Source organism: Giraffa tippelskirchi, chromosome 3 (assembly GCF_054371585.1).
Source record: "Giraffa tippelskirchi isolate mGirTip1 chromosome 3, T2T-mGirTip1v1.2.pri, whole genome shotgun sequence".
In the NCBI taxonomy this organism is placed as follows: Eukaryota; Metazoa; Chordata; class Mammalia; order Artiodactyla; family Giraffidae; genus Giraffa; species Giraffa tippelskirchi.
In genome coordinates, this window is record NC_137277.1 from 97,086,117 (window position 1) to 97,110,687 (window position 24,571).

The following is a 24,571-nucleotide window of genomic DNA, read 5'->3' on the forward strand; positions in this document are numbered from 1 at the left end:
TTTTGATTTTAAATATTACCTGGGGGAAGAAACTTTTGGTATGGTCTTTTTTTGTGCTCAAGAATGTCAAGAAGAAATTTAAACCTCCAAATCACCTCGATAGATTTACTGAAGCTTTACAAACCAGTTCATGTATTATCAGAGGCAATTTGGCAACAGTTTCTTAACCAAAATTTCAGTTTAAGTGTTTCTCAAACTTGTCATTAAAAGCTAACCATTTGACAATGCATGACAACTGGAGTACCTTAATTCTATCCTTTCAAAACCTTACTTCTCTATCTGCCTTCCTAAATACCTCCTAATAGACAACTGGACATAGTTACAGTAGCTGACTGAAAGTCTTTGTCTGATAATCTCCGTTGGTACATTATCTCATGATTGATATCTGTTCCCTTGAAACTGAGTGATATTTTCTTGACTCACCATATGTTGAATAATTTTGGACTATACCCCAAACATTGTCAATATTACATTGGGGAGACACTATTTTATGGTGCCAAAGGGTGTTGATGTTTTTTGTTTTCGCCAGGTAATTAAGTTGTTTAGACGCAGACTCCACACTGTCACTCCTCTGAAGAGCAGCAGCTCAGATCTCAGCTCATTCCTTTATGCTTTAGCTGCAAACTGCTTTCAGTGTGCCCACACATCCTTGGTTTTGGGGAGATCCAGAGACTTAGGCTTAGTTTAAACACAGAACTTTGAGTTCATTTTCTCTGGCTCTCTCCTCTATGGGGCTCCTTTCCTCTCTGGTGACAGTTGTTATTCTGGGCTCATTTTCCTTTCTGGTTCTTGCAGCCAGGATGGTGGTAGGCTCTCAAGTGGAATTTCAGCCACTAGAATTGTGGCCACCCTCAAGACAAAACCACAGAAAACTTGTGAATTTACTCTGAGCCAATTACATGCTCCACATTTTGACTCCTCTCCAAAATATGCAAAGTTCATATCTAAGGTCCTCAGATAACTGTTTTGTTTATGTTGCACAGTTATTACTGTTATTTGTAGAGAACTGGTTTCCTCAGTACTTATTCCTCATTGTAACATAAGCTGAACTTCCAAACTCAATTTTCTTTTGTTAACCCCTCCATTCTTTTGAGGATTCATCATGGTTTTCTAGAGATGTCTTCATCACCAATCCAACGACCTTTCCTAAAGTTCACCTTCTGCTTAATGGTCATTTGACAGTTTTTCACCCTAGTGAGCAGCTTTTCTTTCTTGATAATTCTTTGGCTACCAGTATAATATTTAGGTTTCTTAAGTTCTGGTGTTTTCACTGGTCCTTATTCTTCCAAGACTAAAAATGTGGGTATTCTCTAAGATTAAGACATGAGGGAATACTGTTCTTCCCTCACTACACATCTTTATTATTATTCATTCTCATGTTATGTCCATTGAGTATTCATTTCTTAAAGTCTATCTTCAGGCTCACCGTCTCTCTTGATAGCCACTCAATTTTCTTTGAATCCAATATATTTTCACCTATTCTGTTGCCTATTGTAGAGCGCCACATTTTAACATATAATGTAATGACCATTTCCTCAAATCTGATTCACACTTCTAATCTTCATTTTCCTTTATTAATATAAGGCCATTCTCCTTAGCATCAAAAAACCTTAGAGAAAGAATAAAACCTTAAGGAAACTGAGATTAGGCTTTTCTGGAATAGTAAAATTCAAAACAAAACTAGAGGTCCGATAAAGTGCTACCAACTTTTTATTCTGCCAAGAAAAAGCTTAGTAAAAACAACTAACTAAAAAGATCTATTATCTTTTTCATATAAACGAGAAATTGAGGGACTTCCTTGGTGGTCCAGTGTCTAAGACTTTGCACTCCCTAAGGAGGCCTGGGTTTGATCCCTGGTCAGGGAACCAGATTCCATATGTTGCAAATAAGAGTTCACATGCCGCAACTAAAGATCCCACATGCTGTAAATGAAGACCAAAGATCCTCCGTGCCACAATTAAGATCTGGTGTAACCAAATAAATTTTAAAAAAGAAGAAACATGGACATTTATCAAAAAAGTAGAAGGGAGAGTTTTAAATTTAGCTTTACCAAAAGTTTTCACTCTGTCCTCAGGACAAGATAAGAAACAGAGCTGGGACAAGAACAGGGCTTCTGTGACTGCCAACATGGGAAAAGAGGAGGAGGAAAGAAGGTTCAATCAGCAGCATCAAGAAGGAAAGCAAGATTTACTGTGGCAACTGACCATCCAGCAGGGATACATCCTAAATTACACTTTCAGGGAATCTGGACAAGTCAGTGACTCCTTGCAGCATTATTTGGATGAAATGTAGAAAGAAATGTGCTGCCTTAATGTTGAATAGTGAAGAGCAATTAGAGGTAGAAACAGCAGTGGGTAAACCCATGCAATATGGAATACAAAAATCACTACTGATAAACAAAAGAGGAGAGAGAAAACAAAAGATAGCCACCTCAGAATTATTTGGTTTTCCAAAAGGAACTTACCAGAGAAGGAGAAAAAAAAAAAAATCACATTTAATGGCTTAGAGAATACCCAGGAACTAATTTACAATAGTTTTATTAGGATTCTAGGATCTTGCTATTTTAGAGCAAAGTATCAAGTGTATGGAAAGATGTTTAATTGGTAAGGAAAAAAAAAATCTTTCAGGGAAAAAGTCAGCTTTCATAACAGGGCAAGAGTGCCTTAAGCAAGCAACAAAGACACTGAAAGAGCATAACATATTAGGTACAAATGATAAATTAGGTGTGCCCTCCCCATCTCTTTCCCATCAAATTCTAGCAATATCTTAAAGAAGACTACAAATTCAATAAGAGTTGTTAAAGTAGCAACTTTCCTGGTGGTCCAGTGGTTAAGATGCCATGCTTCCACTGCAGGCCACACAGGTTCGATCCCTGCCTTGGTCAAGATAAATCAGGGATGAACAGAACACAGTAACTCTGTTTTGTGGACTCTGGAGAAGAGCAGAAAAAAGAAACATGGGAAATGTAAGAAAGCGTACAAAAGGGGGAAATAAGGGGAGGAAAGCCACATTAGAGATATTTAAATTTGCTTAGAAGTCAGAGAAAAAGATTTAAAAAATAATATGCCACGTCTCATTATCTTCTCCCCTCAAAATTTATTTCCAGTATAATAACAAAGCAAAACCTAAAATTACATATTAAATTAAAAACCAGAGACTCACCAAGATAACGTAGAGAAATCTGTTGTGTCTTTTTACATTAACAATAAATTAACAATTTAAATTAACTTAAGTATCAGAACTGGAAGATATCAATAAAAGAATAATCCCTTTTAAAATCACATCACAAAATAAATAAAAACACTTAGAAATAAACCTGATCAAGGAGGTGAAAGGCTTATATGCTGAGAACTAAAAAACATTAATAAAGGACACAGTAGATGATTCAAGGAAATGGAAAGACATTCCATGCTTTTGGATTGGAAGAATTAATATTGTTAAAATGGCTGTACTACTCAAAGTAATCTACAAATTTAATGTGATCCTTATCAAATTACCCATGACATTTTTCACAGAACTAGAACAAATAAGCCTAAAATTTATATAGAACCCTAAAAAACCCAGAATTGCCAAAGCAATCCTAAGGAAAAAGAACAAAGCTGGAGGTATAACCCGCCCAGATTTCAGACAATACTACAAAGCTGTAGTAATTAAAACAGCACTGTACTGGCACAAACAGATGGATCAATGGAACAGAACGGACAGCCTAGAAATACTCATGCACCTATAGTCAATTCATCTTCAAGAAAGGAGGCAAGAATATACAATAGAGAAAAAAGTTTCTTCAGCAAGTGGTTATTGGGAAAGACAGAAATCTATTAAGTTAGAACACACCCTCCCACTATACACAAAAATAAACTCAAAATGGCTTTGAGACTTAAATATAAGACATGACCCCATAAAGCTCCTAGAAGAGAACATAGGTAAAACATTCTCTGACATAAATCGTACCAATGTTTTCTTTGGTCAGTCTTCCAACAGAAATAAGACTAAAAACAAACAAATGGGGCCTAATCAAACTTGTAAGATTTTGCACAGCAAAAGTATAAACAAAAAGAAAAGCTAACCTACAGAATGGGAGAAAATATTTGCCAATGATGTGACTGACAAGAGCTTAATTTCCAAAATATACAAACAGCTGACACAACTCATTAACAGAAAAAAAAAAAACCTCTATCAAAATACAGGCAGAAATATATATGGAATTTAGAAAGATGGTAACAATGACCCTATATGCGAGACAGCAAAAGAGACACAGATGTAAAGAACAGACTTTTGGACTCTGTGGGAGAAGGCGAGGGTGGGATGATTTGAGAGAATAGCATTGAAACATGTATATTATCATATGTGAAATAGATCGCCAGTTCAGGTTTGATGCATAAGACAGGGTGCTCAGGGCTGGTGCACTGGGATGACCCTGAGGGATGGGATGGGGAGAGGTGGGAGGGGGGTTCAGGATGGGGAACACATATACACCCATGGCTGATTCATGTGAATGTATGGCAAAAACCACCACAATACTGTAAAGTAATTAGCCTCCAATTAAAAGAAATTAAAAAAAAATATAGGCAGACCTAAATAGACATTTCTCCAAAGAAGATGTAAGATTGCCAATAGGCACATGAAAAGATGCTCAAAATTATTAATCATTAGATAAATGCAAATCAAAACTATAGTGAGGTACCACCTCAGACTGGTCAGAATCAGTTCAGTTTAGTTACTCAGTTGTGTCCGACTCTCTGCGACCCCATGGACTGCAGCACGCCAGGCTTCCCTGTCCATCACCAACTCCCAGAGCTTGCTCAAACTCATGTCCATCGAGTCAGTGATGCCATCCAACCATCTCATCCTCTGTCATCCCCTTCTCCTCCTGCCTTCAATCTTTCCCAGCATAAGGGTCTTTCCTAATAAGTCAGTTCTTCAATTTTTACAACAGAAATTTCAATGTAAATATTAAAATGATCTGGATATCAATTTTTTTCTTAGAGTTTGTGATATATTTATTATGACACTTTGGGAAAACTTTAAAGAATAAACTTGTTGAAAGCAACTTTCTTATTATTATTCTACCAGAAAGTTTACAAAGACTAATCATCAAAGAAAGTAATATAGAAATGTTACATATAAAAAGAAGGCATATTTGATCCAATCTCTAAAAATAAAACCAGGGGGAATGGAACATTTGCTCTGAGAACGCAAGCTGCTATACACAAACATGTTTTCTCCAACCCTTCATAATCCTTAGGCTAGGCTGTCATGTGCCATTGTATAGTTGGCATTTCTATCTAATAAAAGATGAATCAAGCCTTAATGGAATAAGGGATACATATATACTTTTTTCTTTTTACAAAAGTAAGAAAGTAAGAAGTCGTATTTTTTTTAAAGTTCCCCTCTCAGGAAAGCTACTGTGTGTTTGATGATGTAAATCATATTTTATTTTGTCATGGAAATCACTTGATAGTTATCTATCTTGACTAATGGTCTAATTTCTGTTCAAATAATAAAAAAATATTTATCATATACCTGTATATGATAACTTTTATTTTAAAGCATTTACTATGTATATAAAACCAGGTACCTGATAATATATAGCAACCTAGCCATCAAATAAATCTAGTTTAAGAGACTTAACAACAGAGAAAGTATCTACAGTGGTGAGAGAAGCTATGGGGGCCTGAAACTCAGATGAGATCTCGAAGTGAGAGGTGCACTTGAAGTCCAGAGTATATGAGATACGAACAATTCAAAGATGGAAACCTTCCAAGGCCATCCAAGACCTAGACTTGTGAAGCAAGGATTTTATAAGCTACAGTGCCTGCCAAAATTGTCACACATAATAAATGGAGGAACACACCATGGGTAAATTCTCTCAATGAAGAACTGTCTACAGAATATAGAAAGAAAAAGAAGCACTATCCTCTGAAGTCATGATTATGTCATTTAAAAAAGGTTATAGTAAATGAAATTGGTTTTTCAAAACCCTCAGTTTGAGCTTTCCGTTTATTTTATGTTCTCCATAGTAGCCTGGAATAATATTGGTCCTTGCCTAGAAATTATTCTTTTTCCATTAAAATACTGAACAAAACTTAAGTTTACGTGTTTACACATATACTATTAAGATATAAGCAAGTTAAGAATTTGTTTTTTTCCCCCTACTTAAACTAAATGTTGAGTGCCTGATCAAGCCTACCTTTAGCTGAGAATATTTATTTCTAAATTAAGGTTCTATATATTTATCTGTGGGCTTCCCTTGTGGCTCAGCTGGTAAAGAATCTGCCTGCAATGCGGGAGACCTGGGCTCGATCCCTGGGTTGGGAAGATCTCCTGGAAAAGGGAAAGGCTACCCACTCCAGTATTCTGGCCTGGAGAATTCCATGGACTGTGTATAGCCTATGGGGTTGCAAAGAGTCAGACACAACTGAGTGACTTTCACACATATTTATCTGTACCATAAAATGATAATTACGATTTCATTTTGTCATGTAATTAGGATTTAATATTGTCTTATAATTTGCTTGCTATTACTATGGGTCTGCAAATCTTTGTTTCCCCAACTAGGTTGTAGCTCCTTAAAGGAGGCAGATCTTACCTTTTTTTTTTTTTTGTATTCCTATCAAAGACTAGCAAGACTGGGAAAATAGAAGGAGTTCAACAAATACTTCTTGTCTAAGTGATTGACAAGTGAATTTTTAGACATCAGTTTTCTTTGAACATGTCATAGCTTCTATATATACTTGCAATTGCCAGGTACAGCATATCTTATTTCCTTAACGTTAGCGCTGATGGCAGCTCCACAGTTCCATCACTCTTTTACTATTCTGAACCTACAAAATTTTTCCTGCTCCTCAATGCTACGATATATTTGCTGATCTAATCACAACGATAGCTACATTAGAAATTTGCCAAGTGTCTAACTGGCATCTTTCAGCAACAACTGTGTTCTTTGTATTTTTAAATTTTTGTTTAAAGTAAATACCTCAGATGAAGAAAAGATGCATAAAGCATAAATTATATATAATCAGAAGTAAAGCATAAAAACAGCTCTTTATAGACATGAATACATGGTCTCTAAATAGCCAAAAGTTCAAATAAACTCATCATACAATATCTACTTTGTATCCTGGATCCTAGACCACTCAATAATGTCTATTTGGTTATTAAATCAGGACTTTAAGTCAGAGGGCAGTTTAGAGGTATTGAATTAATGAGTGAAAAAATTTACTAATATTGCTAAATTCTTTTATGTATTTTACATTATTGCTCTCTCTATATTGTGTCAAAACACTCTAGACTTCTGTATAACTTACACACACACACAACTGGAAAAGAAAGATGAAAAAATTTTTTGTCATACCCTATACACTTAGGATAGCATTCAGTTTGACAAATGAAGTGGTTCCTAAAGCACTATTACAGGAAATTTCGTTCTCAAGATCATAAAAATGACCCAGGGGGTTTTTCTGGCAGTCCAGTGATTAGGACTCTGTGTTTCCACTGCATTTGGCCTGGGTTCAAGTCCTGGTCAGGGAACTAAGATCCCACAAGCCACGTGGCACAGCCAAAACAACCCCCAGTATATTACAATCCTAGCTTTTCTGTAAAAGTAAATTAAACAATGCCAATTTGTATTTACATTAAAATACAAAATTTGCTAAGTAATAACTGCCATCCTGACATATGTTACTATGTCTGACAATGGTGTCCTGCAAACAAGAGTGTAGTCTTTGCCAAGAGTAAGTATATGTATTTTTGAATGATTTGATTCTTTACAATTTTTAATTTTCACAGTAATAATATGCAAGTTTCTTGGTTCTCTAAAGCACTGCTCAGCTAATCTCCCCTGGAAAGTCTATATTCACATTAGAATTTTTGACACTACTCTCAAGATAAATAGACTATGATGTTTCTTTACTCTGAGATGAATAATAATAGAATTCAAGAAGTCAAATTCATTATTAAATTCTGCCAGATTCCTTTACTTTTCATTCATATTTATCACATGGTAAATGAAGCACTTTGCTGTCCCCCCATGCACCCTTGATCTTTTTGGTACCCTCTTCTGTACGCCACAATCTACAATCCCTTTGATGCTTTTAAATACAGTAGGTCTACAAAAACTTCGATAATCTTTTTTTCTTTTCAAGAGGAAGAACTTATTTTCTTATCTCTGGAGCACTTGGTGATTCATTCCTAATAAGCAGAATAAAGCAGAAGCAAAGGTGTGATTTAGAGACTAGATTTTAGAAAGCACTATGGCCTCCTCCTCACTATCTTGTATTTCTTTCTTTCTTAGTCTGAGTTAAGATACCTGTCCGTGTGATGAGAGGCCTGTGTGGCCAGGTCTCTTGTCAAAAGCCATCTTGGAGTAAGCCATCTTGAAAGTGGATTCTCCAACCACAGTAAAGCCTTCAGATGACTGGAAGGCCTTGGCCACATCTTGACTTCAATAACGTGGGATCCTGAACCAGTACCACCCAGCTAAGTCACCCCTGAATTTCTGATTCACAGGAAGTGATAGTAATTGCTAAGTACTAGGGTAAATCTGAGGTGGTTTGTTATACGATAGATAATATAATGAATTCTATCTCATCAAGAAACACTGTGCAAACTATTGTGGTGAACAAGAAGTGAAACTCAGGTTTTCCTTTAAACTGAGGTCTTCTCCCCTAATGCCTCTAAACTGTAAACAGAATACTAAGGGTCATTCAATGATATAGGTTCTGCTATCTTGACTCTTTATATCCTTTTAGAAATCGAAGGATTCGTGCATGTTCTTTGTGTAAAAAAAGTGAAAGTGTTAGTCCCTCAGTCATGTCTGATTTTTTGTGACCCGATGGACTTGTGGCAGTCAGGTTCCTTGTGTAGGATTACCATAAACAGAGACTGAACTATAGATTTCATATTTCTCAAATACAATTTTCTAAAAGGGCCTCTTTTCCCTTCATTCTGTGCCTCATTTTCCAAGGCAGCCATAGTTGACATTTACTATAATGTTCAGAGATCTTTCCCTTTTCAAATACCATAATCAAGTCCTAAACAAGATAAATATTCCTCAAAACTATTCACCAAATAGAAGGAGGAAAGGGCTGTGAGTGGTTAGTAGCAGATGCCTTCTGTTACTGGTTCAAATCATTTCTGTTAAGTCACTAATTCATTAGAGACTTGGCCAACTGATTGGGAATGAAATCAGTTAAGAGTTTTTTATAACACAGAGGACTATATTCAGATAAACCATAATGGAAAAGAACATACAGAAAAGAATGTTTACAGTATATGTATAACTGACTCACTTTGCTATACAGTAGAAATTAACACATTGTAAATCAACTATACTTCAATTAAAAACAACAAAATTAATTAGTTTTTGAGAAGGCTAATAAACATAAAGTCACATTGAAAACAGGAAAAAAATTGTGCCACTATCTTAGCCATTTCTGAATACTACCTGCTAAGTTTATCTTGTGTATATATGCATACTTTTATAAAACTGCAAGCAACCAATATGGAATTTTTTCATTCTGGAAAAATCTTAAATGTATCCATACCATTTAAAGTTTTTAGCAAAGAATTTCACTTGTATTAGCTAAAAGTGTATTTAATTATAACTTACTAAAGCACAGACCAACATATATGCCAATGGAAAAGATTTTAATTTCAACTGGCCAGTATTTTTATAAATTAGGTCTAAGGTTTTACAATGAATATATATCTAGCTCTTAAATACTTAATAAATCCAATTTATCCATTCCTTTAGAACATATTTGTTCTCTTTAATCCTTTATATGTTTAGAGCTTCTTAGCACTTTGGCTCTAGATTTATAAAAGGAGATGAGAAAACTGAAATCTAAAATCATTAATTTTTATTATAGTACAAAAAGACCGAGTTGATGAGCTATTCAAAGTATTAAATACATGTGTGTGCTCAGTCACTCAGTAAGTGTCCGACTCTTTGCGACCCCATGGACTGTTTTGCGACCCCATGGACTGTAGCCTGCCAGGCTCCTCTGTCCATGGAATTCTCCAGGCAAAAATACTGGAGTGGGTTGCCATTTCCTACTCCAGGGGATCTTCCCGACACAACGATCGAATCTGCATTGCTTCTATCTCTTGCATTGGTAGATGGATTCTTTACCACTGTGCCACCTGGGAAGCCCATTTTTAATGTATATGTGTGCTCAACTGCTCACATTAAATATACAGTTGTCAAATATAGTAAGGAGAATTAAGAGAACTCAATGAATTTTAGATTTCTTATTTGGAGCTTTATATATTTTCCTCTTATCATCTGTCCACAAATATAATCAATGCAACATTATTAATTTTTTGATAATAAGCTACCTTTGACATGATTCCTGTTACACTTAATTTCAGCTCAAGTGTTCATAACCAACAGATGCTAAAACTTTCAAATAATGACAAATTATCCAAATTTAAAATAAACTAAATTAGTAACACATCTTAAGAGTTTTTCACCTTACCCCTTTTGTTCTAATCAAGATTGCTATTTTCAAAAATACCTTCTATGGATTTTGAACTGGAGATATTTTACTATCTTCAAAGATATTATAATTAGAATAAATATAAGAATTGTGACTAAAAATTAATGGTAAATCATGACATTCAGAAGTCCTTGAAACAAGAAAATGGTCTGCAAATATTACTTACTTAAGCACTACCTTTATAAGTCAGCATTTTATAGTAGTGTAATGATTTTAAAATGTACTTACTAGGCTCTATCACAAAACTGCATTCTAAAAGTCAGAATCACTGTTTCTGAATTTTGTGTTTGGCAAAATAAATCTAAACATATTCCAGTGGCATGGTTTCTTGTGTTTACTAGCAGTTTTAGATAAATGGAAATTGGAGTGAGGGTGAAGAGAGCTGAATGATTCAAATAAAAAACCAATACTGATTCTTAATAAAGAACTATGAATTGAGAGATACTGTAGGAAAATTTTCATTCTAAAATTTTTATTTATAGGGAAGTATCAAACAGGATTTCTCAATTTGATGTTAAATAAAAACAAGTTAAGATAGTCTTAGTTCTCCCCATCTTTATTTTTCTTAAGAAAATATGTACCCTTCCTGCATGTATTTTTCTACTTTTATTATGCATTTATGTTTTTATAAATGATGTCATGCTTTACATTTAAAAAAATCTAAATAAATTATTCCTATTTTATCATTTTGTAATCTTCATTATTTATTCAACACTGCTTTTGAAATCCAGGTATAGTAATATGTAAATATTTAGTTTAATTTTTCTGAAAAACGTTTAACTGTAATGATGTACCACTGTGCTACTGATGGATATTTAGGTTATTTCTAACCAAAGTACCATGAATATCCTCGTGCATGTCTCCTCCACAGATATGCAATATTCATTTTTACACTGCTTCAATGAAGACTTTTGCTTAAGCTAGTTAGGTGGATTTTGTTTTTTAATTAAGCACAGGCAAATGGAAAAAAAAATGCTATTTTCTAGCCCAGAATCATCTGTGTCTTACTATATTATTTTTCTTTGTTAAATATTTTATCTCTTTGGTAAACACCTGTGCTATAGAAAAGTGAATACTAGAAAATAAGAAATTTAAGTCTTTATTTTACTTGGAAATAGTGCTTCAGATATATTTAGGAACATGTAAGTTACTTGCTTGTATACAAAGAACTTCTGTTTAGAATTCCAGTGGTGGATTCACTTCAAGAAAACAAAATGAGGAAGATGTGTTATATGCTAGCATTTAAATTCTACTTCTTGTAATAACAGTGTTAGGGTTGAAAAGAATCTTGTCCGCTTTTTCCAACTTTCCTGCCCACCCCAAATGTAACAGAATACTGACTAAATAATTCAGAAAGTCTGATTTCTCATTTATTTCCTTTAGAGAATAAAATGGCAGCACAGTCTACCTTTGATTCTTTTTCTCTTGGTATTCCTGATTTTGTTTTATCATGTGGCTGATCAAGAGTCAAATTATTCTTCCTTGCTTCACTGTCTTCAAGCAGGGGAACACAGCCACAACTGTTATCTGTAAGACAAAAACCTCTTGGACCTAAGTGGGAAATTCTTGTTTTGGGTACCACTTAGAAAAGTAAAAAGAATATACACCCAAACCTCTAATTTTAAAGAGCAGAGATTTTAAACTATGGATTTTAAAAATTCTTTAGATAATAGTTACTTTAAACAATTTAGATTTGCCCACTTAGATTTTGGCATATTTGATTCGTATTTTTAAATTTTCATTCCCAATAAAGACACAAAATTCCTACACTTCCAGTATTAGTATACAGAATCCGTAGAATTTACAAAACTAGAAGTATGCTGTTTATATCTTATCATCAGCAACCGCAATTACATTTTTATTTAAGAAATATATTCACGTATGCCTTTGTTGTTTATTTACTTGTATAATGACTCTATGTTTATTATAAAAAAATCAGAAAATGCAGACATGCTGAAAAGAATAAATAAAGAGCTACTCACAGTTTTTATCATCTGTGAATGATTCCTATTAACATTTTGGTTTATATTTTACCAGAATTTTTCTTTTTCAATACATATAAATTCACAAGAAACAATTTTTTTACATAGATAAAATTATATGTTTTTTATCTTGCTTTTCTCATTGTGCTATATATCATGAATATGTCTCATGTTTGTAAGTGAACACCTATTATCATCACTTTACTTGGCTACACAGCTGTTCACTACATGAATGACTGTAATTTAACAGTTGAACATTCCATTATTAGAAATTATTACTGTGATGAGCATCCTTGTAATATATACCTTGAGTACCTGAAGAAATATTTTTTTATGATACATTCTTAGGACTCAAATTTGTGGTTTAAAAGGCACACACATTTAAAAAGCTTTTGCTATTTACTGAAAAATTGTCTTCTAGGAAGTTTTACCAACTTAAGAGTGCCACCATATGGTACATGTGGCTGTCCACTTCCCCATTTCCTGCAAGTGTTCATTTCTTAAATAAACATAAAACTTAACTGCACCACAGTTATTAAGATACCAGAAATACTGAGAAACACAGGAGAAATAAAACAGAAAAACTGAACTTTACCTTTCTTTTCCACACAGGTTTAAGAAATACTTAAAAATCTAACATGAACATACCTCGACTGGAATTCACAAGAAGTAACTGTGATTTTAGCTTGTCAATAATAGTTTGTTGAAGTGACAGCTGTTCCTGTTGCTCACGTATTCTCTGCTCATAGTTTTCAGTCTGCTGACATAAAAACCAGTTAGCCTGATATTTACTGACAGACATGTACATACATTTAATGTCCACTAGTAATTACATATAGGTATGAGTTACCCATATTGCCATTTCCCAGGTACAGGGGCATTTATTTACGAGCTGAAAACAGGATTCAATCATGTACTTATAATCATTACAAACAAAAGTGATTTTAAACACTTTAAACACTATAAAATTTTAAAAATCACCTTAAAGAAATTTCAGTTAAGAGCTCAATGTACAGTTTCTTGTATAAAAATTGTAATTTAGAATTTAATCTGTAATGGTAACAAAAAAGCATGGATGATAAAATGGATGCTACATTAAAGTTATTCTATAAAAATACTAACTTAAAAAATTAAGATTTCATGTTCTTAAAATAAATGCACTTTTGAATTTATTTTTAGAGTACAAAAACACAAAGGAAGTAGTTATAGCTAAAACACCATGAAAATCAAAGGTACAAGCATAAATTATAAAATTACATTGATCAGAAACTTCCAAGATTAAGATTTAAGAAGTCAAGAAAGCACATGGTTAATTTCTAATAGACATCTTAAATACCACGGTTTCCCTTGTATTTTTAATCCAGTCACCTTACTACTATTGCAATGGCTGTGAGAATTAAGCAATGAAAGAGTCTATGGCACCTGAATGAGCCCAATCTTGTCTGATTTTGGATGCTAAGCAGGGTCAGGCGTAGTTAGTACTTGGATGGGAGCAGTGAAAGAAGACACAAGTTCACACTGCAGCATACAAATGTTGCAAAATCAGATTTGCAAAACACTCCATTACAATGACCAAATTAGCAAAGTCTGAAAAATATATAACCAAAAAATAATAGAGAATTCTTTACCAATTTCTATCACTAGAACATATAAATGACTAAATTGTAAATTCCTTGAAATATAAAATGGGGTTCTAATAATCTTGGAATGTCCTTCAATAGATACTAAATATTTGATTTTGAATTGATTCTTAATCAATGATCAAAATTAGTGAAGCTCTAGTATTTTCAGAGATCCACAAACATTAAGTGCTTTATAAATGACACAGCTGTTTCTACAGTCCCAAAAGAAATTAGCTTAAGAAATGAAAGCAAAATAGCACATTTTCCCAAATAAGAGGTGAAATTTTGTATTACATTTTAAACATGAGTAACTGACAAAGCTGGTAAGTAATCCAAGTGGTGTTTTGTCTTACATGTTGCCTGAGGGTAGTCTCAATGTAACTTGATATTCCTATGCAAAGTAACTTATACATGGGACACATTCAGTACAAGCTTATTGGAAGAAAAAAAAAAAGAATCCAATTAAAATAAAATTCAAGTAAATTTTATTATTATAAGCAAAAGAATGAATCTTTTGAATCTATCTGAACCATACGTCCTATGACTAGGAGTGTGACAACAGAACCTTGGATACCAAATTCCAGCCTAGGGCCAGGCTTCCCAGAACAAGACTTATTCATAAATAAATTTGCATCCAAGTCCCTATAAAGAGTGGGTGGGTTGACTATAAGAAGGGTTTAAACCTCTAATGCTAATTCTGTAATACTTTAAATGTGCCTGTCTACACAGAGCTACCAGGGCTGAGGAATCAGCAAACATGCCCGATATTATGGTTTGTTTTATCTACTTTTGTGTATTTAGAACTTCCTCTACAGAACTCCAAGCTTTTCATAAACATTAACCAAAAATTATCCATTCTTTCACTATTTTTGATAGGTATATATAATTTACTATCCAGCATTAAATGATCAGTACAAAAAACTTACTAAGTTAGAGACACACTCAGAATAAATGTATAAGTTATTCAAACCTCAGCCCATTCTCTATCTACTACATATATTTTCCCAACCTTAATGAAAAAACAAATGACCTGTATTTTCTTTTGGAACCAACTCAGAAAGCCTCTGCCAGGTAATTTTCATCTTCTAGTTTCTGGCTTAAAAACATACTTTAGCACATCTCCATATAACATATTATAATAAATGAATAATGCTGAAAATGTTTTCATTAGCAGGGAAAAAAAAAATCAAGAGATCAACAATTTCAAGTTGAAGTTTTCAGTATTTAGTAAACCACTTAACAAAGTACTTTATAAACTTAAGCAAATTCTGTAATAATTTAAAAAACTGATATATAGCAGGGGAAACAGAATAGCTATAACCCATGTTCTTTTAAGTTATTTCCAAACACTTTCATTATATCAATTATTAGTCTAGCCTAGTTGTTTATATGTATGATTTTTCTTTAGACTATGACCTCCTCAAGGACAGAGACTATTTTCTTCTGATATCTCCAGAGTACCTGGCACATATTGAAAGGCTCAATAAATATTAGTCAAATAAATAATCTAATTAAGTTAAGAAAATATAAGAGAAATAGATATGTCTTCAGAAGTTAACCTGAAGGAATGGAGATAAGGTTTTGCTTACATTTCTGAAGAAAAATAGGAAAAATAGAGATAGTAAGTCAGTAAGTAAATAAGACAAAAGAAAATTAAGTTTCAGAAGATAGACGCAAAAAAACTGGCTATGTCTGAAGATTTTTTCGTTTTTCCTTTTTTTCGAAAAAAAAGGGAAGCTTATACTGTCAGAAAAAAAAATTACTAATTTGAGAAGAGAAAATATTTAGAAGCAGTATAAAGACTTTGACCACAAAGCCATGAGAGGGAAAGTCCAGAAGAGGATATTGTATCAAACTGGGAAATAACCAGCAGAACTGAATTTACTTGCTATGTTTGGAAACTAACAGAAACAAGAGGCTTTTCTTCTTTTTATTAAGTGCTTTTTGTTCACTGAATAGATGTATATAAACTTATTATCTGAAAACTTTTAAAAGGTCAGATAATTGTTGCACTGTCATAGTATTTACACACACAAAAATCAGTACCGTTACAAAGCAAGTACATTCCAGCACTACCAAAGACCCTACAAAACAGAAAAATTACTAACAACCACATTGTAAATGTACAACAGCAATGTCTTGTCAACACTTCTGTACAGAGCACAGACATGACAGCTAAAACAGACAGAAGAGAAGATGCTTTTGACAGCCAGTGTGTGTGAATGATTCTTTGAGTCAGATGGCAGCAACAAGTTACCAACTAGAAGAGCTGCATGACAACTAACCATCCATCTGTATCAAACACCATCTGGCCAAGATGACTCTGGCTTCTGTGTATCTGACACTCCTTCCAATTCCAAAGACTAGCAAAACAAGTGGTCTACCAGCATCAAAGAGGTAAACAGGTACTGAGGTACTTGTGCCAGAATATACTTTATATCCTTTCTCAGTGTTCAAAAGCAAAACTTATAACAATGGTGATCAAATATAGCATACACCTTGAATTTACTAAAAATGGTTGTCCATACACTCTCTCGACTATCATAAATAAAGCAAAAAGCTTATCTTAAGAAAAGTCCCTTTATCCTGGCAAAATTTCAACCTATCTTCAAAATTAAGGCAGCATATTTTCTATAATTTTGGACATACAGCTGCTCAAGTTTTCATGGGTTTCATAAATATTAAAACAGAGTTCTATAAACTGAATTTTTTTCTATTGCTGACATTGAAAATTCTCATTTTTCATACTTTCCAAAGCACTTATTTCCTAAATGGGAAAAAAAGTTCAAGTGTCCTCAGTCATCCATAATACTCTACAAACATAATCTCTCGCATCCTCAAGAACTAATCCCAATATTCTGAGAAATACCATTTTTTTCTTCCAACTATAAAAAAGAATAGAAATTTAGTGAATATTGAATGGATTCAAAGAAAAAGTTTAAAAACCTTCCAAACTATTGCAAGATTAACAAAAAGAACAAAAGCTTTATTGAAGGTTTGCTTGGCTACTACAAAAACTCTCAATGGGGAACTCCACAGTTCATGAAGGAAGATAATTAAATATCAATTATTCCAATACATAACATTTTAGACAAAAACTATATTGAAATTAGTAAATTAAAAACATCAACTTCAATTTTAGGTTAAGAAAAAGAGAGACTGCATAGGATTAGCAACTGGAGATCTGGTTTCTACAGTTCATTTCTAAACCAAACTCTGTTATATTCTCCTATAACTAGGGAGTTATAAATTCTGCCCTCTCCCACCCTCCTGATACCAAGACTTATCCAGGAGACCTGCAGTCTGACATTAGATTATCAATCTGGTTATCTACTATTAAGTGATGGTGCTGTCACCAATTTCTCTGTATGCCAAACGGTAAACTATTTTTATTTTATAATATTGTGTTTTGGTCCTGATTAATTTACTTAGGTTCTTTGAGCCTTAGTTTCTTTCACTTTGAAATAAAAATAATATTCACTTGAAGTACTGAAGTAGATGGCATGTATAATATGTATGGTATGTAGTAAGCTCTTTGCAAACGTTAGCTCCTTTCCTGTAATAATGAACAAGGTATCTACATACGATTATAACATGTGTGCGTATGTCCATTAATTAAAGCTCTGATTATCACTGATTATCATTGATTATCACTACATATATAATTTGTCACCAGACTTACCACACAACCACCCCATGCTCTATGCTAGTTTTTTCAATTCTTCTTATAGTTCACTGTAATTTAAGACTCAGAAGCTTTTTTCTGAAAAATCAGTGTGGTATCTTCATTGAATCAAAAACATTCTATGAAGCAATAAACAAATAAATTAATTAGTAAACAAACTCTGGTTGTTCAAAGTTTACAAAGAGACAAAATAGGCTCAAAATGATTAAGAAACAAAATGGTTGTTAAAAATTACAAAAGTAGCACATTTGTTGAAAACAATGCAAAAAACAACAAAATGTCCACCATCACAACCATGTCAAAACCTCAGATGTGTACAAAGTAAAAAAATAACAGTCTCTTCCTTTACTTTGCCCTCCATTCCTCTTTAGAGCTAATTCCTATTAACATTTTGGTATGTGTCCTTTCAAAACTTCAGGGTACATGTGTATGCATCTTTTTAAAAAATGTGAATTGTTCTGCAACCAAATTTTTCATCAACATATTATTATATGATCATTTCACTGACTACTATGCACCAGAATCAGAGAGCTTTATTTTCTCTTTCACTTAAAAGCATTAAATTAACCTCCTGAGATTATTTCCCACATTTTATAGATGAGAAAAAATAGAAAAAGAGCTAGAAAATAACCTGCTCAAAGTTTCTCAGTAGGAAGTAGAGCTGGGATTTGAATCCAGGTTAGCCTGACTGCAATGCCCAAGCCCCTTGAATAATCACCATGACTAAATGCACAAGAGTCTATCTAGCTCTACCAAGATCCTCTTTTTGCTATTTACTCTTCCCTTGGATATGCAGATGACACCACCCTTACGGCAGAAAGCCAAGAGGAACTAAAGATCCTCTTGATGAAGGTGAAAGAGGAGAGTGAAAAAGCTGGTTTAAAACTCAACATTCAGAAAACAAAGATCATGGCATCTGATCCCATCACTTCATGGCAAACAGAAGGGGAAAAAATGGAAACAGTGGCAGATTTTATTTTCTTGGGCTCCAAAATCACTGTGGACTGCAAGGAGATTAAACTAGTCAATCCTAAAGGAAATCAATCCTGACTATTCATTGAAGACTAATGCTGAAGCTGAAGCTCCACTACTTTGGCCACCTGATATGACAAGCTGACTCACTGGAAAAGACCCTGATGCTGGGAATGATTGAGGGCAGGAAAAGAGGGCAAGAGAGAATGAAAAGGTTGGATGGTATCACTGAATCAATGGGCATGAGTTTGAGCAAACTCTAGGAGACAGTGCAGTCCATGGGGTCCCAAAGAGTTAGACAGGACTCAGTGACTGAAAAACAACACTCCCCTCAGGCAATCTCATTCCCAGTGGTTGGTTATTTGCCAGACTTTCAAATTCTCCTTCCAGCAGAACTCTCCTTTGAACTCTCTATGTGGCCAAGAGCTAATGAAAAAGCATTTGTTATTTGCAGCAATGGGAAGAAAACAGTTGGAATACCTGGGAAGGGCTGTGATTTAACTAGGTTAGTATAATGATTACAAACTTAGAGGAGTCAGATAAGCTCAGTTTCAGTATCGATTTTTCCACTTATGTTGCAATATTGATTTATTTCTGAGTCTCAGGTTCTTCATTTGAGAATGGGGGTAATAATGCCAACTTTGTAGGGCTGGGCATATTTACATGTAAAGGATGTAACATTTGTATAATACACTTATTCATAAAAAGTTAATTCTCCTTTCTGCTTTAAGAAGTAATATGAATTTAAGGATTGAAGGAGCAAAGAGAATACAATTGGTTCAGTATTATCTGGGATTACCTGACATTTTAGTATGGTCTAGGAAAAAGGCTATCCTGTGAGGAAAAGCTAAAAACAGTCAAGTTTTCATAAAGACTAGAGGTCCTTAGACAAACAATTTAATGTCATGGTGGCAGGAGTGTCTAGGTATAACAATGGAAAATTTGGTATCGAGAAGAACACCTTTCAGGTCCCAGGGAAAGTGAATATACTTGATGACCAACAGGACATTAGTAGCAGTATGAGGAATCATCCTTGGAAATTTAAGTGAGATAATTTAGGATAAATAAAAGGCACCATTATTCCACACAGTAGCTTATAAGACTCATTACTCTTTTAATATGGTATAGGTGGGAAAAAATAGTGGATGTATAAGCTCAGGTCTGACATTCAGTAAAATATGGCTTTCAAGTGACAATGAGACATATGGATCTAGAGCTCAGAGGGTAAATCTGGAGTATGGAGATAAATTTAGGAGTTATTGCCATAAGTATCTGAAGACATAGAAGATGAAATAGCTCATACAAGAATATAAAGTAAGATACAAAGAAGGGCTTGGATAAGTCTAATATTTAGTGGCCTGGTAGCAGAGAATAAACCTACAAAGAAAAATGAGGAATTGCAACCCAAAAAGGAATGAGAAAAATCAAATATGGTGTCTGAAATGTTAAGGAAAAATAGTGCTTTAAGTAAGAGGTAGCACAAGAGATACAATCAGTTATTAAATGGAATAAAGTAGTTTTATATGTGTGAACTTGAAAGACTATCAATGATTTTAGGCAAAGAAGTTATAGATGTGAAATCCGTGGTCAAGCAATTTTTTTCAAATCATAGTTCTACTACTTATTAGTGGAGTGCTTGTTATTTCACCTTTTTGCATTTCAGTTTCATTTGAAAAATTTAAATAACAACTTACCCTTAAGAGCCATATAATAATTAAATGAGATGACTGTAACACTTTGCCAAATATAAGCCTCAATAAATCTTAGTGATGATGATGGTGAAGATAAACATAGTTTTAAAATTTTAAAACCTTTTTCAAATTAGCACAACTCCATTTTTGAAAAGATATGATTCACATATTCTGGAAGGATAAAGGTATGTTATTAACAGTGGTTACCTCTGGGAAATGAGGGAGAAGACCATCACTTTATACTCTGTATATCTTAGATTATCTGCATTTTTTTCAATCAGCATGTGCTGCTTTTGTAATTTTAGCTAGTAATATTTTTAAAAAATCACTTACCTGTCTTATTTGTCTTTGTCTCCTTTATTGATATGGAATACTCAGACGTCTTTGCTTGACAGAATGTTCTAAAATGGATGTAGCACACTGACTTTTCAAAGAGGAGCTTCTGAATCTTAAACTGAAGTGAACTAGAAGAAACACTGCGAGAAGAACTGGCTTGGAGTATGGACAGCTGAGTGGTAAAAGGTGGGCAAGTATAAACTAAGGAATGACAGGTGAATAGCAATAAAATATAGATAGAGAACCTATGCTAATTTTTTAGTAATAGATTTTTTAAAAAGTTTGGTAAAATATATATAGCATAAAATTTGCCATTTTAATCATTTTTAAGTGTATAGTTCTGTGGCATTAAGTACAGCCACTGTTGTGCAAGCATCACTATCATACATTTCCAGAGCTTTTTCATTTTCCCCAACTGAAATGCTGTCCTTTTCAACATGAATTCCCCACTCCCTTCCCCCAGCCTCTAGGAACCACTCTTCTACTTTCTGTCTCTGTCTCTATTCTATCCATTCTATGTATATATTGTTTTCTTGCATATTGTATATACATATACAAAATGTATGTATATTTTGTTTATCTATGTATCCACTGAAGGGCACTTGAGTTGCTTCTACCTTTTGCCCACTGTAAATGAGGCTGCTACAAACATAGGCATACAAATATCTTTTTGAATCCTTGCTTTCAGTTCATTTTGGTATCTATCCAGAAGTGGACTTGCTAGACTATATGGTAATAATCCTATGTTTTGTTTTGAAGAAACATCATTTATTTTTCACAGTTGATACATCATTTTATAGTCCCATCAACAATGTACAGGAGTTCTAACTTCCCTACATCCTCCCCAATACTTTTTTTTTAATTTTATTTTTTATAGCAGCCATCCCAATGTGAATAGGATTAGTGTGGTTTCAGGGCTTTCTTGGTAGCTCGGCTGGTAAAGAATCCACCTGCAATGCAGGAAACCCTGATTCAATTCTTGGGTCGGGAAGATCTCCTGGAGAAGGGTTAGGCTACTCACTCCAGTATTCTTGGGCTTCCCTGGTGGCTCATACGGTAAAGAATCTGCTTGCAATGAGGAGACATGGGTTCGATCCCTGGGTTGGGAAGATCCCCTGGAGGAGGGCATGGCAACCCACTCCAGTTTTCTTGCCTGGAGAATCCTAGGGACAGAGGAGCCTGGTGGGCTACAGTTCATGGGGTCACAAGGAGTCAGAACACGATTGAGCGACTAAGCACAGTGACCTCAACTTGCACTTCCCTAATGACGTCGAATTAATGATGGCTTCCCAGGTAGGCTATCCACTTCAGTATTCTTGGGCTTCCCTTGTGGCTCAGCTGGTAAAGAATCCGCATGCAATGTGGGAGACCTGGGTTTGATCCCTGGGTTGGGAAGATCCCCTGGAGAAGGAAAAGGCTACCCAATCCAGTATTCTGGCCTAGACAATTCCATGGACTGTACAGTCCATGGGGTCACAAAGAGTCAGACATGACCGAGCGACTTTCACTTTCACTTTCCTTTCACTTTTCCAGGTGGCTCAGTGGTATAAAGAATCTGCCTGCCAATGCAGGAGACACAGGTTCAATCCCTGGGTTGGGAAGATCCCCTGGAGGAAGAAATGGCAACCTACTCTAGTATTCATGCCTGGAAAGTCTCATGGACAGAGCAGCCTGGTGGACTACAGTCATTAGCACTGTAAAGAGCTGGACACAACGACTGAGTGATTGAACAATGATGTCGGGCATCTTTTCATGTGCTTATTGGTCATTTGTATAACTTCTTTGGAGAATATCTATTCATATCCTTGGTCGATTTTTTAATCAGGTTGTTTTTTGTTGTTGTTGAACGTAGTTCTTTATACACTCTAAATATCAATCCTTTATCAGACACCTGATTTGCAATTATCTCCCCACATTCCTTGGGTTGCCTTTCACTCTGCTGTGTGTCTTTTGATGCACAAAAGTTTTAATTTTGATGAAGTCCAACTTATTAATTTTCCTCTTGCTGTCTGTGCTTTTGGAGTCATAGCTAAGAAAGTGAAGGTCACTCAGTCGTGTCCGACTCTTTGTGACCCCATGGACTATACAGTCCATGGAATTCTCCAGGCCAGAAAACTGGAGTGGGTAGTCTTTTCCTTCTCCAGGGGATCTTCCCAACTCACGATTGAACCCAGGTCTCCTGCATTGCAGGCAGATTCTTTACCAGCTGAGCCACAAGGGAAGCCCAAGATACTGGAGTGGGTAGCCTATCCCTTCTCCAGCAGATCTTCCAGACCCAGGAATCGAACTGGGGTCTCCTGCATTGCAGGCGGATTCTTTAACAACTGAGCTATCAGGGAAGCCCATAGCTAAGAACCCTCTCCCAAATCCAAAGTCATGAAGTCTTTCCCCTATGATTTCTTCTAAGAGCTTTACCGTATTGGCTCTTGCATTTAGGTCTTTGATCAGGTTTAGGTTGATCTGTATATGGTGAAAGGTAAGGGTCCAACCCATGAACACAGACTTTCCCCCAAATGTTGATTTTTTTTATTTTTTTTGAGTACACCATGTAGCTTGTGAAATCTCAATTCCCTGAGCTGGGACTGAACCTGGGCCATGGCAGTGAAAGCTTGGAATCCTACCCATTAGGCCACCAGGGAACTCCCATCTTTTAAAAATTTCTTTCAGCAACATTTTGTAGTTTTCAGTGTATAAGTCTGTCGCCTACTTGGTTAAGTCAATTCCTAAGTATATTATTCATTCTGATACTATTGTAAATTGAATTTTCTTAATTTCCTTTTCAGCTTGTTTAATGTTAATGTATAGCAATGCAGTTAATTTTTGTGTGTTTATTTTATATCTTACAACTTTGCTGAATTTATTACTTCTAACAGTTTGATGGAAGCTTTACGGTTTTCTATACATAGGATCCAGAAATCGGCAAACAAAGAGAGATAATTTTTCTTCTCTTTCCAACTTAGATATTTTTCTTGCCTGACTGCTTTGGATAGGGCTTATAGTGCTATGTTGAATAAAAGTAGTGGAAGTGTACATCTTTGTCTTGTTCCTTATCTCAGAAAAATAAAGCTTTCAGCCTTTCACTGTGGAGTATTATGTTAGATGTGATTTTCTCACACATAGCCTTTAATATATTGTAATAGTTCCATAAAGTCCATTTGTTGAGTGTTTTTACATTAAAAAAAAAAGGTGTTGAATTTTGTAAATTCTTCTGCATCAATTGAGATGATCCTGTGCTTTTGTCCCCCTCTTCATTCTGTTAGAGTGGTGTGTTACATTCACTGATTTGACCATTCTTGCATTGCTGGAGTAAGGTGTATAATTGGTTAAGGTGTATAATCCTTTTAACACACTGAATCCGGTTTGCTAGTATTTTGTTGAGGATTTCTGCATCACTGTTGATAAGGGATATCAGCCTGTAGTTTTCTTGTAGTGCCGTATCTGGCTTTGAAATTAGTGTAATGCTGGTCTCACAGAATTGAGTGAGGAAATAGTCTATCTTGATCCATTTTTTGGAAGAGCGTGAGAAGGACTGGTGTTAATTCTTTGAATGTTTGGTAGAAATCAGCAGTGAAGCCATTAAGTCCTGGGCTTTCTTTGTTGTAAACTTTTTGGTAACTGTTTCAATTTCTTTACTAGGTATTGGCCTATTCAGATTTTCTAGCTCTGCACCCCACTTTGTTACTGACATCACAAATTACACCTTTATATATTGTAAACCCATTAATATAGACTCCCGTAGTGCATATTGCTGTACTTGACAGTGTCCTGTAATTCCCTTAGGCTT

At 34.7% G+C, this 24,571-nt stretch overlaps 1 protein-coding gene across 30 annotated transcripts in view; it reads right to left on the reverse strand.

The window, feature by feature from the left end:
• TANK (TRAF family member associated NFKB activator) overlaps window positions 1-24,571 on the reverse strand; it is a 94,412-nt gene that overhangs the window by 18,074 nt on the left and 51,767 nt on the right. For 18 of the 30 annotated variants that reach the window (XR_014079948.1, XR_014079946.1, XR_014079945.1 and 15 more), the window contains 2 exons: window positions 13,130-13,238; window positions 11,908-12,026 (listed from right to left, as the gene is read on the reverse strand). Coding sequence is in view for 26 of the 30 variants with exons in the window: in XM_081581632.1 (XP_081437758.1) it covers window positions 11,908-12,026; window positions 13,130-13,238 (228 nt within the window). In the remaining 4 variants the exon portion in view is untranslated. Of the gene's footprint in view, window positions 1-11,907; window positions 12,027-13,129; window positions 13,242-14,456; window positions 14,536-15,133; window positions 15,256-17,785; window positions 17,908-20,784; window positions 20,960-24,571 lie in introns of those variants that run through there. The other 12 variants (XR_014079947.1, XM_081581627.1, XM_081581626.1 and 9 more) reach the window with 3 other exon arrangements.